The 17,839-nt window shown below is 40.0% G+C and overlaps 1 protein-coding gene across 4 annotated transcripts in view; it reads right to left on the bottom strand.

The window, feature by feature from the left end:
* Positions 1 to 17,839, bottom strand: part of Tmep (Transmembrane endosomal protein) — a 163,646-nt gene that overhangs the window by 21,194 nt on the left and 124,613 nt on the right. For all 4 annotated transcript variants that reach the window (XM_080266177.1, XM_080266175.1, XM_080266178.1 and 1 more), the window contains exons 5-8: positions 12,770 to 12,937; positions 11,337 to 11,506; positions 7,636 to 7,859; positions 6,589 to 6,673 (exon numbers count right to left, since the gene is read on the bottom strand). In XM_080266177.1, coding sequence (XP_080122303.1) covers positions 6,589 to 6,673; positions 7,636 to 7,859; positions 11,337 to 11,506; positions 12,770 to 12,937 — 647 coding nt within the window. The remainder of the gene's footprint in view (positions 1 to 6,588; positions 6,674 to 7,635; positions 7,860 to 11,336; positions 11,507 to 12,769; positions 12,938 to 17,839) is intronic.

Raw genomic sequence — 17,839 nt, 5'->3', positions numbered from 1 at the left:
TAAATGGCAGTGTTGGTAGAGGCAGGTCTTATGTGATGTTGAAGAGACAAGTGGAACAAAAGATTGATGAGTATGAAAGACGTGTTTTAGGAGAGTGTGAGACTGGTGTGTGGTGACAAGGTGACCTACTTGTAGAGGTGTTTCTGCCCTGGAAATGGAACTGGAGGTGGTGGCGATGATGATGATGATGATGATGGATATTTCACTTTCTCTACTTTTCATTCCCCTCTGATGGCCAACATTCATAAGATGATAAAGCAGAGGCTTGGGGGGGGGGGGGGTTCTGCCAATAAACAATGTTCTTTGATGTGATGCATTAAGGAAGACAATGACAAGTATGCCCCAAGTATGAAGCATATGCAGTGGAATGGTAGGTGAACAACTGTCTCTGACTGTGCATGCTTAACTACTGGTAATCAATGCAGCTCTTGTACCGAAAAGATTAATGAAGGCTGCCTAATCCAAAAGTTCCAAGTCTCCGAAGTTCAATAAAACCATCAGAAGACTTTATACTGATGAGGTTAATACATGAGCTCAGTTACTGATGACTGGAGCAACCTTCAATACCATAATACACGCTTTGCTACATAACCATCATCTTAAATTCCAACCTTTAACAGCAACAAGTTCCTGTTCCAGTTCCTGAAGGAAGACCCTGGCACTCACAGAGTTGCTGCCTGCATACACCACCACATACACTGCTTATTAATTATCCTCATAAACCACAGTATATACCAGTGTAACACAGCTATAGTAACTCAACTAGTATCCTATCATGTTTACATTTTTATTCATTACATACAACAATTTTTTTAAAGTATAATGATGCACCATTACTTTATCAATGTGTTACCAACTGTTAGAAGTTCATGGTATGGCAAGTTCCAAGACTTAGAAAATCTTAGGGATTTCAATAAGTGCAGAAATGCAAATGAGAATATATATATATATATATATAGTTGTGAATAACGGGAAAGCTTATTATTTCACATCGGAAGAGATAGTTTTATCTGCTGCAATCACATTGTGACTTTACTACTTTACTCCACATTAAGAAGTCAATTAGCAAATGAACTGAGTTCATTAAATCTATGCACTTGTAACAAATAATTGACTTAAACCATATTACTAAAAGGTATCCATGCTATGTTAGCTACAGCTACTGCAAATTGACTTAGGACCTCCCCCCCACAAGGTATTAAAAAACACAGAAATCATAGCATATCACAATGTTCATTCATTAAATGCCTTTCATTAATAATCAATCATGTTTCCCTTGTTTTTCTGGACCAGTTGGATGCGTTTTGGCATGGAATCACTTGAATCTCTAAAGTAATCTAAGGACATTTCTTTGCACCAAACATTTGGCAGTTACTACAGTGTCTTCTTCTCTGCCATGATTTTCTTCATCTTCGCCCAGCAGTTTTCTACCGGATTTAGATCTGGACTGTTGCCAGGCCAGTTGAGGACCTCAGTCTGATTATCCTGAAGCCATTTTGTTGCCTTTCTTGATTTGTGACACGGAGCTGAATCGTGCATAAAAAAGTTGCACCCATGAATAGCAAAAAAGTTTAACAAATGATCTTTCAGAACTTGAATGTACCGGCCATCATTCATCATCAAGTTCTTTGGAAGAAAGTAGAGGTCTCAGCTTCCCATTTCACCTGAGTAACACCCCCATACCATTACTGATTGTGGGTGCTTAACAGTCAGCACTGTGTAAGCAGGGTCATATCGACTACGGGAGGCAGGGCGACAAACCTTGGCAGAACGCACCTGGAACACTTGAAATGTGCTTTCATCGGAAAAAATAACTTTTCTGCACTCACCCAATGTCCAGTGTGCATACTTCTTGACAAACTGAATGCGTTGCTTCTTCATGCGGTCAGTGAGAAGTGGTATCTTGGCTGTGGTGCGGTTGACAAACCCAGCACCTTCTGCAAGGGGTGTTGGATAGTTCAAACTGAGAAGGCTTGTAACAGCTGGGGATGCGTTCTCTTCAAGTCTGCTGCTGTCATTCGTGGATTTTTTATTACTTCCCTCTTCAGAAGCGTATCTGTACCTCTGGAAGTGTCCTTTTTCCACCGCCATGCTTGTGCTTTGGTATGACATCAGGTGGCAAGCCACAAGAATCTTCATGACGATCGACTTTGCGTGTCCAGTACGTTCACAAATCATGTTGATAGGGACATTATCCTGCCTCCATGCAATGATACAGACCCTCTCATCCCTTGAGCAGTATATACTTTCCAGGCATGGCAACTCGACTCTAGGAAAATAACAGGGCAAACAGTAACGCATACGAAAAAATAGGGAGGTGCAAGCTCAGAGCAACAGGAACATAATTACACTCCCACTCTCACATCTGGGCATGCACTGATGTGCTGAGTGTTTCACCACCTCCTGCCAACACAAGAGGAGTTGCCAGTTACTTCTTGCCCAAAAAATTCACCTGGTAGAGGTGGAAACAAAAAGCAAAGACAGGCAACTCTCCCATAGCAACTGACTGTGTAGGTCCTAAGTCAATTTGTGGAGGGTGTATTGGGAGAATGAATAGTTTATGGTAGAACTTCATATTCTTCACATTTTTTCTCAGACCTTTGTAAAGCCTCTGAATATCAACCATGCTGCAATTCATTCCAACCTGATGAAGATCACTAGTTCATAAAATAAAAAGTAAATACAAAGAAACCACTACTATACAGTACTGCATGGCTGATGAAGAGAGGGAAGGAGTTGCATCACTGTGTTATTTACAGCAACAGGGGTAATTCTCATCCCTACAGCCTTCTGGATTAAGGTAAAACTCCTTATGTGAGTACAAGTAAGATTGTTAACCTTTGCTCATTATTTTACTCTGGCTACCACAAGAGAATTTTGCTCAGCTGAGAGTAACTCTAGCAGTCACAGGATTGGAAACTATCTCAACTGTCTTTTCTAATGGTAACAGTCAATCCCTTATTGTCCTCTCTGGAGTCCAGGAGCCTGAAGTTAAGCTACCGCAGTCCAGAACACTAAGGGTAGGAGACCAACCCTAGGCCTCCAGCATCCTTTCCATGAAATGAAAACCTTTGGCCACAGGTCCATTCTGACTCCAGCTCTACCTGACCATCTCTGGATGGCTAGAATTTTCCTTAGCTGAATAAAATGGTTTGGATTCAGCCTGAATAAAATACCTAAGTGTATCCACAGCAGAGAAAGGGTTAACACTGACAGCTGAAACACAACTTCAGTAATGCATGCAAAGGAGAGCTTCAGTCAACTGTAACTGGCTTTAATAAAATACACAGTAACCACACATAATTCATTAGTCAAGCAGTTACGTAATTCATTCCTTCCATCTGCACACTAGTCTCAAACCATTTTTGGATCAGTACAATGCTGGGGAATCCATGCCAAAACCTGGAATTGGTGTAACACATTTCCCTCCATACAGTTTGGCAATGCCTTAATATCTTACTACTGTTTTAGCATCCTTCCTATTTAAGGTCTCCTTACTCAAAAATAATAATTAAGGACTACCGATTATAATCTGCAAAAACAATTTACATTTACCTTTATTCTTATCAAAACATCTTCAGACACATGCGCAACTACAAAAACCAACTGATACTGAGTTTTTAAAATCCTCAACTAATGACTGGCAAAAAAATTTGACTAAAGCCTCATGGTTATAAGTAAAGAAGTTCATGCAAACAAGTGACAGGCAAAATTGTCAGTGGAATCCATTTGCAACTTGTTATGATTATATAAAACACTAATAAGAGTAAGAAATACTATAAAACCTTTCAAAATGCTCACATGGAAAAGGTAAATCCTTCAAAACCAGCAACGGTACAACTATTGTTCGTCCAACTCAACTTGAAGATATGCACCTTCTTTGCTCTCTATTTCATGCAACTCAATTGCAAATTATGATAGGCTCTTCTATCCTATTCACAACACTTTTTCATTAAGCACCATTTTCTGGTGTTACATGTAGTTCATGTTGTTGCTATTGTTCTTGAGAGAGAGAGAGAGAGAGAGAAGGGGGGGGGGCAAGTTTCAGTGGACACATTACATAAACAAAACACAGTTGCATAGGGATAACAACGAAGGGCCAAAGATACAAAGAATGAACTTTGGAAGTACCTCAGACATCCATGGTTGGAAATCTACAATGCCAAGAAATAATCATACCCAATACCAACCTTGCATGCATCGTGAGATGAAAAATTTAGCAACATGTGTTACCTAACTGAACTGTACAATTAAAAGATATGCATGTAATTCATCATATGGCAAAGAGGGCTACTGCAACTCCCTGAGTCTGTCTCAGTTTTAATATACAAAATGCATAGTACATATGTGGATTACCTTTTCTGCAAATGGCCTAAACCAACCACAAATAATTATAGGCCTCCATGGTTTCCAGAGAGGCACCATTTTTCTTATATAAATAAATAAATATATATATATATATATATATATATATATATATATATATATATATATACAGTATATATACAGACAGATAGATAGATATAGGCCTATATATATACAGGTATAGATATATATATATATATATATATATATATATATATATATAGGGTGAGGGGGATATGGAACCACCATATAAATGTGGTCTATGACATATATATAGTACCATAACTCTTCTAATTCTGTTCCCTCACACCTACTGTTGGTAGTGTCCAATTACAGCATGAACAGGCGATCCCCAATTTACGATCCATCAACTTACGATTTTTCGACTTTATGATGGTATGTTAGCAATACACACTCAGTAGAACCGTACTTAGAATTTGGAATTTGATCTTTTCCCCGGCCAGCGATATGTGGTACAATACTCTCTCATGATACTGGGCAGCAGCAGCGAGCTGCATCTCCCGGTCTGCCCCAAGGTTGTTAACGTATACAATCAATACTCTACTGTGTTCTGTGCTGCCAGCATTTTTGGGGATATCCCCCTGTATCTACATTGTGTTTTGCGCATCCATCGTGTCAATGAAATGCCCATCTCTCTCTCTCCAGCTACTGGTAAGAAGAGGAAAGTAACTGCTATGAAACTCAATATAACTGCCCAGCACGAAGTTGACAGCCCCTATTGGCCATCACACGTGAACCTGGACTATAAGAGTCAATGATCTCAGAGCAGTAATCAATAAATTACATTAGATATTCAACACTATTATAAAATAGGTTTTGTGTTAATGATTTTGCCCAGATGTAGGGTAATGTAAGTGTTCTAAGCACGTTAACCCCGTAACCCTGGGTGACGACATATGTCGTCCAAACAAATTTCAAAATACCCGGGCACTGGAGTGGCGGGATCACGTTGTCACACAATGTTGCCACCCTCACTGTTTCCATATACCACCACCCACGCAGCCATGCTTGCCAGTCAGTTACCCTTTGACCACAGATAAGTGAACATATCGCGCTGTCGCTCTCCCAGCCCGCCACTCCCACCGCGCCACTTTCGACTGACGAACCTGGCCCCTCAACTTCGACCCCTTATAAAAAGCCGAAGGTTAGTACTTTCATTTGACACCTAGTTTTTTATTCTAGGTTAAGTAGTTTTGTTTTTGGTGAATTTTTTAAAAGTAGGAAAATTTTGGCGATTATGCCCGGGTGAGCGGGAAGGCAGGCGAAAATATGCCCGGGGTTTAAGGGTTAAATGTAGGCTTGGCTAAGCTATACTGTTCAGTTGGTTACGTGTATTAAAAGCATTTTCAACTTAGAATACGTTCAAATTACAATCGGTTTATCGGAACATAACCTGACCGTAAGCCTGGGACCACCTATACAGCGCACAGACATATACGGTATTCACGTATATATGTATGTACGTGTATATATATGTGTATATATATGTGTATATATATATATATATATATATATATATATATATATATATATATATGACTGCAGCTCAATAAAATTATTATATGAGACAAAACTGCCCTAGTAGAATTCAGCTAACAAGTCTCATGGCTGAATCAGCAATTAATATAAAACTTCTGAAATCAACTAAGCACAGTAAGGTCCCACTTAACAGTAACCTCTTGGCCTAATATTCAATGAACAAATTTTGGGTGTAACTACCAGTTACTCATTTCCATATGGTATGCTGGATGTGGGAGACCTCATCCAATAAACCATAAGTAAGTTTACTCACTGCACACTTCAGAATTAGTTTGCTGTTGCTCTTTAACTTCATCTGTTAGTGCTCAGCTACCCTTAACTTGTTTTGCATAATTTTTACTACCGGCAAACTGTCCGTTACATTTGACATTTGTTAGTACAGTATACAGGTTCCGTTCAATATACTGTACTGTCCATTTAATTAATAAGTACTGGTACTGTCATTCAAAATAAATACAACTTGTCATAAGAAAACAGCTTCAATTAGCTATGCATTAAAGAGTAACTGATATCTGCTAACCAAATATAAAAATGTAATTGTACCATTAACAGTAATTCAGTTAAGAAGGACGTTTCCATGTTAGCAAGCAAGGCAAAGTAAAGATGAGAGGTGCCAGCCAGCAGGAAGCCAGCTGATGACACTAAGGACAAGAGGAAACATACCTGCACTATACTGAGTGTACTGTTGATACTGAGGGTGGAAGTTGTGGATGGCATCGGTCATTATGTCCTTCGGGTTCATCGTTTCCTGCAAATCAAGGTGTTAATATTATCTGTTACAACTCTATCTATCTACTGACAGTATTGCATTTCCCATCCCAGAGTTCATCCTTGGTGGTCACACCCAATATGCCATGCCTCAACGTCACTACACACGAAACTCAAATAATAATTCATTCATCATTCATTCATTCATCATCCAATCCTATGCTGCCCCATAAGGAGTGCACGAGCCCGGGGCTAGGCAAGTTGGTCCTGACATTTAAGATAAGAGTGACCAGCCTCACTCATCCGAGCGGTACTACGTGAGCAATAAACCCCAACCACCCCTTGGATGTAAATCTTCACCAGCTTAATCCAACTGGAGTGCCTTAATTACCCATTAAACCACCAGGTGCCAAAATTTGGTTATATGGTTATCACCCAATGTAGTACATGGTTTCCTGGTGTACAGGAAACCATTTGGCTTGTCACTCAATGTACAGCCACCCGTAGGCAGAAGGACGAGGAAACAATGAAGGAAAGACAGAGAAGGAGAGAAGAAAAGAAGGATGGAGGAGAGGAAATGGCAGAAACCCGAGAGCAGCACTTTAATAATTATAAATCAAATTAACATAATTTCTGTTCTCAATAATTACCCCTCTACTTCCTATTTCCACAATCTGATAGCTTACCATTTTTTTTTCTTTAAGGCAGTGGAGGAAGAAAAAAAAAAAAAAAAAAAAAAAAAAAGGGTTGAAACATTAGGATATTTATTGGAGGGAACTGTAGAATGCGTTTCAAGGCCCAAAAATTTGTTAGGCCAGGCTAGTTTTGTTAATTAGCTTCCTTAAAGAAAAACCCACTCGTCAGTAAAGAAAACCCTCCAATTTCCTCTGTATCACAGTTTCTCCAATAACAAGTACTTGCACTACACACGGAAAAAAAGACATAAGTATGACTTCCATTATACTTTCACTGGCTGACAGTACACTACATCCAGCAAGTTACCTTGAGAGATGACGATATACTCTGCATGGTAACACTTCGTCCCGGCCCTGACACAGTGAAATCACCATAAATCTGGTATGGGAAAGCATAGCGCAATGCCACTGAGGCAAAGAACATCTCAATACAGATGATGAAGTTCTGGTATCCCGCTGACACTGTGCCAGTGTTGAGGGTTGGGTTGCCCTCAATCACTTTTGCCTTTTCCAAGATAGCCAGCAGCACACCTGCAACAAGTTACATTACATTAGCTTTAAATTTTGAAATTTTTCTTGAAAATTAGCCCATGCAACATGCTTATCTATCAATTACCTATAAACAAAGTGACAATAACTAACTTTTTAATAATCAAATACAGTATAAAGGTATTCTATGTCATCCTTTATATCATTACCAATCCTTGTTCCCCATTTTCACTTAAGAAATCATTTACAATGTTAGGTAGTAACAACATAACCAGATTATGGGGTAAAGTCGAGCCTACTATGGTGCACACCCATTTTAAATGGGTGGAGATGCTAATGTGGCATCCATCCAGGAACCAAACTCCACAATTTTCCCGATGCCTCACTGTGGTGAGGTGCTGGCAACCGTAAATGAACACTTGTTCACTGCATGGGACAGCCCTGCAGGGGCAGTTTCTTGCCTGTGGTTGATGTCTGCTTGGCCAGACGGAGTGGGATTGATCAACAAAACGTGTTGAAGAAACTAAAGTATAGCTCTTTGATTTGGGGGGGAAAATTACATCACACAAGAAAACAGTCCAATGCCCAACCTTACATCCTATTTAGTCACTGGAGCTAAAAATCTATGGCACAGGAGCCACTGCATTCCAAAGCCCTATGGCCCTTAAGGAAAATGGTGGATTTCATAATCAATTCCCTGCACCCTTAAAATACACTCCAATATACTGTAACTTGAAAGCCTCGTGGAACTTTCTCCTAAGCACATGGATATCATTTATACAGTATGTCATTATTCTGGTATTTCAGATGTAGTTTTTTCCAAAATGGACTTTCTCAAATACAAGCATTTATCAACTTTCTACTGTTGTTGCATGAACATCAATTCATGAATGAGGCAACAATTTGAAAAAACAAGAAGAGATTATCTACTGCAGCCAAAATCCATCTCTACTAAAGGAAAGACCATCATCTGTAAATGTTGCCTGACTGTTTTACAGTACAAGTCCCATTATTCGGCATCTATGGGACCGGGATGATGCCGAGAAATTAGATTTGCCGAATAATCAAAAACCTACCCATTCAGTACCTTAAATATATTGGTGAACACTGTCATCACCACTTATGGTATTACAGCTGTGTTTGGAGAGAGTACTGTATACTGTACAATACTGCAATCAATACAGTACTATACCTGAATCTCAAATATATATGTAAATTAGTGAACATATATAAGTGTAATGACACAGTAGGCCTACAAGTCAGATAACACTTCCTGGATGGCCGAAATGATACGGAATATTACCTCCCAGCTCACTTGTATTGGTGAACTCATCACTACTTATATTATTACAAATATGTTTGGAGTGAGTACTGTATACAGTACTTTTTCCAAACACAAAATAAAATAGTCGGAAAATTGCATAAAATAAAGTAAAGGGATCTGAATTAGTAAGGTCTTTCTGATGAAGGTTAAACGTACATTTAGTACTCATTCTTTTGTTCGTTTTTGTGTTTAATGTGAAAGAGAGAGCATTGATGCAAACAGTAATATATCCCATTAACCCCTTAATAACCTCCGGCACTGAACAACCTTTTATAGTACCGATGTCAGCAATGTTAAGTTAGTGTGAGCTATAAAGAAAACTGAACAATTATGGGGAGGGAACGAGGGTCACTGGTATGTTTACACGACTCTAGCTACGATTCTAAGCAGTCAGGGGGTCAGTTAATCTCAGATGTTTTCGCCCATTTGGTAAATGCACCGTAACTTTATCAATTCTCCAGTCAATCATAGCGAATCATAGCATGGGTTTAGGAAGCTAAATAACACATTGCTAGGTGCGCCAGACGATTATCTTCACATCTTATAAGAAAATGGAAGAAATTAAATCCCTCTCTGAGTACGTAAAGTTCTTTCATTCTTCTGAAATCAATTTATTTTTCTTAAAGATATGAAGATAATCGTCTGCCTCACCTAGCAATGTGTTATTTAGCTTCCTAAACCCATGCTATGATTCGCTATGAGTCACGGAGAGATTGGTAAAGTTACGGTGTATTTACCAAATGGGCGAAAACATCTGAGATTAACCGACCGCCTGACTGCTTGGAATCGTAGCTAGAGTCGTGTAAACATACCACTGACCTTCGTTCCCTCCCCATTATTGTTCAGTTTTCTTTATAGCTCACACTAACTTACCATCACTGACATCGGTACTGTAAAAGGTTGTTCAGTGCCGGAGGTTATTAAGGGGTTAATGGGATATATTACAGTTTGCATCAATGCTCTCTCACATTAAACACAAAAACGAACAAGAGAATGAGCACTAAATGTACGTTTAACTTTCATCAGAGAGACCTTAGCAATTCATATTCCTCCAGTTTATTTTTAAGTATTTTTCTGACTTTAGGTTAGGTTAGGTTTGGTTAAATTATTAGGTACAGTTAAACTCGGTTAGGTTAGGTTCAGTTAAACAGGATAGGCCCTTCCACCATTATGCTGAGGAATAAAAATACTAAAGCTGTCACAGCCGTACAGCTAAAAACAACGGGGAAACTGATTTAACAAGCAACATTTATTTATAGATAATGCATTACAGTGTCAGTGGTTCATGGGTTACTCAATTACCAGTAAGTGTTATTTTCAGGATGGCGTCAAGAATGAAAGAATTTCAAGAATTAGCGTGGGGGCTTGGAACGTAACCCTCGCTAATTTGGTGGGGGTAGTTACTGTACTGTATGATACTGTGCAATAGTGTAATTAATACAGTACTGTACATGAATCTGAATAAAAATATAGAAATTAGTGAACATACAGAAGTGTAATGAAACATTAGGCCTACAAGCCACAGATAACACTTCCTAGACTGCCGAGATGATTCCGGACATCTGCCGAACAATCAGTGATTTTCGTAAATGGGACTATTTCTCAAAACTGCCGAAATGTCGGATCTACCGAACAATCAGCTGCCGAATAATAGGACTTTTACTGTATCTTGCTTGGGAATGCTCTCTTACCAGTATCAATCCAACAACAAGCATGGACACAGAAAATTAAGTAACTACAAAACATCCACCAATTTTATCTTACTTATATAAAGAAGCTGCAATGCACTGATGAAGCACTCAATTGACATGTATAATTTATAATATCCCACAGACCATTAGTTTTTAGCAAGGAAATGCATTCAAAACTTTTACAAACTGATCAGCCTTTCAAATACAGAAAAGAAGCTACAGTATTACTTTGTGCATCAACCCTTTCAGCCCATGGACAGATTTCTACTGTGGATGCTACCACACAATTTCATTCACTTCAGATAACACATAATTCTGAAGAGTTATATCTAATTCCTTGTTTGAACAGCTTCTGAGCTGCATAAAACAGAAAAGTACTTCATCTTCTGATGAAGTTAGAAGTGGTCTGACCCAGTATAAATCCTGAGAAAGGTATTATACAAATGATGAAAAATAAGCTAAAAAGAAGCATATGAATCAGTGGGACAACTGGTCAATACCTACCTTGCCAGAAGGACAAGAAAATGACGGACTTGATGGTAAAGAACTTTAGGACGGGATCATAAGGCTGGAGGAGGTCCCGTGTAGCAAAGTAAAACAAGAAAAGACTGTAGAGCGCCAGGGACACAGAGATGTTGTAGATGATCGTGATGTACAAGTACCCTCCCTCAGGGCTGTGGAGAGAGAAACCAATCACCATCTATATACAATAAAAGTGCTCGTTAAAACTTGCTCTGTATATTTTATGCCCTTCTTTAAAATTACCATTCAATCTATAGTCAGTTACAAACTGGTTATTCCAGTTCAACTGTTGGCTACCTATACAGCTGATTAGCCAGTTCCCCAAATCTACAATCCAGTGTGGAAGAAGCTGTGATATTTCAGACCACATCCCTGATTTATGAGAACTGCCAGCATATACTGTAAACGAAACAGGGAGATGACCCACTACAATGCTAGACCAGACATCTGCTAACTCAGCACAATAAAGGAAAATTATAAAAAATTCACTGCTCTGTAAGTGTACCAATAAATATATACTGTCTGGATAAATGCACCAATAAACAGTCATTAAAATGTTTATCATCATCATCCTGACTCTTTTTCCTACTGATAGATTTGGAATCTGGTACTATGCAAACTGGTGCTGAAGGCATGCCTCTTTGAGGTGCATCACCTCCCAGGGGATCTCCTGGGAGTCAAACCAGCCCAACAATCCCGTCCCAGTGGAGTGTGGTGCGCTAGTGCTGCTGCTTTTGTGGGGCAACCCACACAACAAAAGTGCAGCAGCCACGGTTCTGATCTCCTCACCAGAAATCCAGCGAGAGCAACCTGTTTCCTGTTGCTCTGTTGTTCCGCTTCTGTGACACCACGGGCAACTTGACAACCACAACAATAACAACTATGAAAAGCTGATTCTTATTACAATACAAAATTTCTAACAAAACACACAATGCCAAGACAGTGTTACCACTATTATTAAAAATATCATTATGTACCAGTGTACTAATGCTCACACTAGTTAACTAGAAGACAATACTGTACTCAGTCTGACTAGCCCAGTGCATTTTAACACTTCCCAAAGACTATGCCATGCCAAAAAACTAAACAGTAAATAGGATATAAGTATGTAATGGATGGCAAATGAATCCCTACTATTCCTGTTTTCAATATTTACTGTATGTGGATGACGTATTGTAATTATGCATAGGATTCTAGCACAATATGTATTTTACCATTTTTCAATAAAAATAAACACCAGAAAAAAATTCACATGCTACATGAATACTGTTTCCTTACACTAACAAATGCGTTCGTAAAATAAGCAGTCCTCATTGACATCAAAGATGTGCAGTCCTCATTATATGCCAGGGATGTGTTCTGAAACCCTAAAAATGATCAGTTTTTAGTGTTCACCAGCTCCAACCCCGCCTCACCTCCAGTCACCATCCTGATATTTGCCCGAGAACTGGAGAATGATGGTGATGAAGGCCATTACAGGTTTGACCAAGCAGAACTGTAGAGTTGCCTGTTTACAGAACCTCAGGAACCCAATGGTATATGTCTTGCCCGCCAAACAGCATGTGCCATACATACAAGATGATCTGTGGAATGATGGACAGGTGGTCAGTCAATGTTACAGACAGCAAGGATAAGAGAATTCAGGTGAACTGGTTATATCAGTATACAAGAAACAATAAAAAGATGCATTCTACGTGGAACAGGGGGTTTTCTAATGCCTACGTGACTTATTTTGGAAATTACAGTACATTTTAACCTTTACTTATATTGCTTACTACTGACACGGCACAAGAATAGAGAGAGATACTGTGCAGAATAAACCACTAGGATGTGTTAGCAAATCCCCAGACACTCAGAACAGAACCCATTGTCCTACCAGGAAATGCAGCAACCCCACCATCTATCATTCAATCCTTTATTGCCCCATCACGTGCACAGGGGCCAAGTGAAAAATTGTAGTGAATGCCATTTTGGTCCCTTGTTAAGTAAGTCAAATGGTGGAATACTGTACTTAACAGGACAAACAGCATAACACACTGCTTCACAATCCTAGCTTCAGTAAGTTTTTTTGAATGGTGGTGAACTGAACACCACACAAACACTTACACTGCCTGAAATTCCAGCACTGTCTTAAGCCTTGCACTACCTGGTAATTCTTGATTTCAAAGAAGTCTAACTGTACTGTCAAGATAATTAGCAATCATGCTGGCTTGTTAGTAACAATATATCTGCTCCAAAAGCAATATCCTTGGACTAACATTCTGTACACATTATCCTTCTTCAGTGTGTTTGGCTAACTATTTAAGATTTTTAATCCATCAGCACGCTGCTTACTTTATGGAATTTACTACACATTAATACTAACAAAAACTAAAGTACAGTACATTCATTGTTGTCTTCTCGCAGCTTCACTGTTCACTGTGATTTTGATTTTTTTTAATGATGGCTATCAAATCTCATTAAAGAGACCTCCAAGACTGAAAGGAGTACAAGCTATTTCACATCTTTTCATGAGTACAATGGTGGCATTCCTTAATTTACTCAGGCAGTCTGCCACTTAACTTCAGAATAAGTGATGTCTTCAACTAAAGTAGTTAAAAACTTGATCTAAAGTTGGATATATATATATATATATATATATATATATATATATATACTCACATATATACAGTACATCCCCCTAGTACGCGCCTATATGGGCGGCAAAGGAGGTCGCATACTAGGAATTCACATACTGTAAATACATAAACTTATGGGAAAAATTACATATGGGCGGCACCCTCCTTCATGGGCAACCCTTGAGATGCCTTTCAGACCTAAGTATTGTAATATAAAAGGGAAACTATCTAAGACATATTACCTAAGATAAAGTAAACCAACAAGATTATGGCTTTACTAGGTAAATCAACAAGGATATGGCTTAACTAATCCAACAAGAATAAGGCTGCTCACTTTTACCCAAGAGGACAACAGACGTGATGGAGGTAAGAAGAGGATCCGAGGCAGGATGAGGCACCTAGCGAGCATCTCCTGCATCACCCACCCCACCACCTTCCTCACCACTTTTGTCACCAGCACTTTCAACACTTTCACTACCTAATGCACTCACTGCGTTCATAAACCCCTCAAAGTCTATTTCAGACACCTCAGACACTGAATCATCCTCTTGATCCTCCTCAGAATATGGCTCTTCTGATGTTGAAAGGAGTGATTCCTCACTTTGTTCAAGCCGAAGGAAACGGGTGATGAGTGTTTGCTTCCGGCTGTTTACTTCCTGGTTGTGCTTGTCGGTGTAGTAGTGAAAGGTTCTGTCCAGTGAAGACATCACCTCCTCCACTCGCAACTGAGAGCGTTCAATGTCCTTGAATTCTTCCTTGAATTTATCCAGGGCACACAGTACCCCCCTGATCTCCATCATGGTCAAATCTTCACTCTCCATCACTGCTGTTGCTGCCTTTTCTGCTGCCATCTCCTGCTCAAGGTGGGCGGAGCTTAGGCAACCGTTATCGCTTCTTGGGGGAGGAAATGTCGCGTACTCGGGGTAACCCCGGATTTGGGCCACTCTTCGCTGCCTGTCTCATTTACACGGAGTTCAATTCGTGGACTTAAAAAAAAATAAATAAATAAACAAATAAAAAAATAAAAAAGGTCCTCATGTACAAGGGGAATCGCGTACTCGGAACTCGCGTACTGTGGGGATGTACTGTATGTATGTATGTATGTATATACAGTACCCGCGTGTCCAACATGCGTTTCTCCAGCACGATTCGTGTCCAGCACGGAGAGCAATAATTAGTAAGATTTAATTCGGTTTAATTACTGTAACACGGGTGCATTAGCATAATACGGACGGAGCTCTGAGAAGTGGGCGAAATCCGCAGAGTTCGCCTCTAGCACGATCACCCCTGGTCCAACGCGGTCATACTGGACGTTCCCGTGATGCTAACAGCCAATAAAAACTTCCGATCAAGTAGCCTCCCCCGTCCACTATCGTGAGGTGATCGTGATGTCACCCAATCAAAAACGCTTCTGCTCTCACGTGATGTTTTGTTTAAATTTCTCCTGCCACAGCGCCACTCAGTCGCATACTTCGCATTGGAAGGTGCTTTTTTCTTCTGCATTTTCTGCCCTTGTTACTGCATTTCACCCTGCTCACGATGCCTAGGAAGCCTTCTGAGAACCCCAAGAAGCGACGGCATCTCCCTCTGGCCACCAAGCTAGAAAGCATCGAGAGGAAGAAGGGGAGAGGAAAGTTGACATTGCCAAGGCCTACGACATGAATGAAGCCAACGTGAGGACCATAATAAAAAACCAAGACAAGATCCTGGCAGCAGTGAAGGCTTACAGAGTGCTAGGACAGGCAGAAGCAGGACCTTCCATGGCTGTGGACGAAGATAGTGATTCTGAGTGTGATTTCGAAGGATTTATGAGGGAGGTTGAGGAGGAGCAGCTGCCAATACCCGCTAGTGACGCCAGCAGCCATCCTCCGGGGACCCAGTAGGACTACCTACAGCCTTGGATACCACCTTCCATTCCCAGCAAGCCCACCAACACTATCCTACAAGGTTAGTTATCATTCATAGCACAGTACCATTTATTATAATTACAATAGTACCAATGTAGAATGTGAGTGCATTCAAATACTTGGGTAGTGTGATGAGTAAGGATGGAACTTTGGGGGATGAAGTACGTGAAAGGGAACAGCAGGGAAGAAAGGTTGTTGGTTCACTGAAAGCAGTGATGAGAAATAGGGAGGTGAGTATGGAAGTTAAGAAGTCACTGCATGATAGTATTGTGATCCCTACCCTGACGTATGGAAGCGAGGCGTGGACCTTGCAAGAGGGGAACAAGTCAAAAGTGAGAGCAGTGGAAATGAGTTACTTGAGAGGAGCATGTGGAGTGACGTGGAGGGACAGGTTGACGAATGAAGAAGTGAAGGAACGTTGTGGCGTAGATGTGGATGTGGTTGAAAAGATTAGGAGAAATACACTGAGGTGGTTTGGACATGTGGAGAAAATGGAGAATGAAAGACTGACTAAGAGGGTGTATGTAGGTGAGGTGGAGGGAGGGAGAGGGAGGGGTAGACCGAGGATGAGGTGGAGGGATGGAGTTGAGAGGTATATGAGGGAGGGGGGGGTGAGTTGGGGGGAGGGGAGTCAAATGGTGGGTGACAGAGTGACTTGGAGGTGTTTTGTCTGTGGCCACCCTTTGCGGGATTAGGGCGTCGGGCTATAGATAGATAGATAGATAGACCAATATATGTATAGGTATATGGTAGGTATTTAGGGTGACTTTTCCTAGGGTTGCTGACATAATTCATTTTTCCCCATAAGCTCTGTTGTTTGTCCAACACGTTTTTGGTCCCAACACGGGACCCATGCATGACAATATTACCGTGTTGGATGCGAGGGTACTGTATACAGTATATATATATATATATATATATATATATATATATATATATATATATATATATACTGTACCGGTATATCTCTTCTGTCTTTCTTGCCCTCATTCTTTCCTCTTCCTTCTGTCTATGGATGACTCTACACTGAGTGACAATCCATATGGTTTCCTGTACACCAGGAAACCATTTAGGCTACTATGCTGGGTGGTAACCATATAACCAACTTATGGTGCCTGGTGGTTTAGTGGGTAATTAAGGAGCTCCAACCGGACTGAGCCGATGAACGTTTATATCCAAGGGGTCCTTAGGTGTTTATTGCTCATGTAATACCACCCAGGGATGAGCAAGTCTGGTCACTCTTATCTTAAACATCTGGACCAACTTGCCAAGCCCCAGGTTCCTATGCCCCTCATGGGGAAACACAGGATTAGATGATGATGATGATAATGACTGTCCATACTGTACTCCTCCCCCCCTTTAACTGGAAGAGTTAGATGCAAACTTCATTAAACCCTCCTGTATTCAAGGTTTTATCAGTTGAGAGAGAGAGAGAGGTATCTGTCCCAACTTCATTTTTATGTTAATTTGAATTAATGTTCCTATTTCTTCTACAATCTCTCCCAATCAATATATATTTAATTTTTTTTTTTAACTCCATAATGAAAATATATGTTGTGTGTAAAACAGCAGCACTCCTGGGACTAAATAACAGTACAGTTGGGACTAGTGTTTACCATTACTTTACTGGAAGTGTCTTTCTTCATTACACTTTACAAATGACATTCATCTACAATTATCTATTGTGGCAATACATGGTGTTTTTAGATGTTAGTTTTAAATTTTGCTCTGGTCAGTTTTGGCCTTGGATAAGGTAAAGATTCTGCCCACAATGTAACCTTGGAACCTGAGATATATCTCCACTGAAACAGTATTACAATACAGTACAAACATATGTGGTTAAAGTCACATTCCTGAACACTGCAGTTTTGTCCACCCAGAACATTAAGTGACATACCCCCAGCGAAGAAAGCTTTAACCTTAGGTTTGTTGACATATTTTGTTCTACCATTCCTGTTAT

Source organism: Coenobita brevimanus, chromosome 19 (assembly GCF_032717465.1).
Source record: "Coenobita brevimanus isolate Jiangsu-jjx chromosome 19, ASM3271746v2, whole genome shotgun sequence".
Classification (NCBI taxonomy): Eukaryota; Metazoa; Arthropoda; class Malacostraca; order Decapoda; family Coenobitidae; genus Coenobita; species Coenobita brevimanus.
Note: the sequence above shows the minus strand (reverse complement) of the source record. Positions and strands in the feature narration are given on the sequence as shown.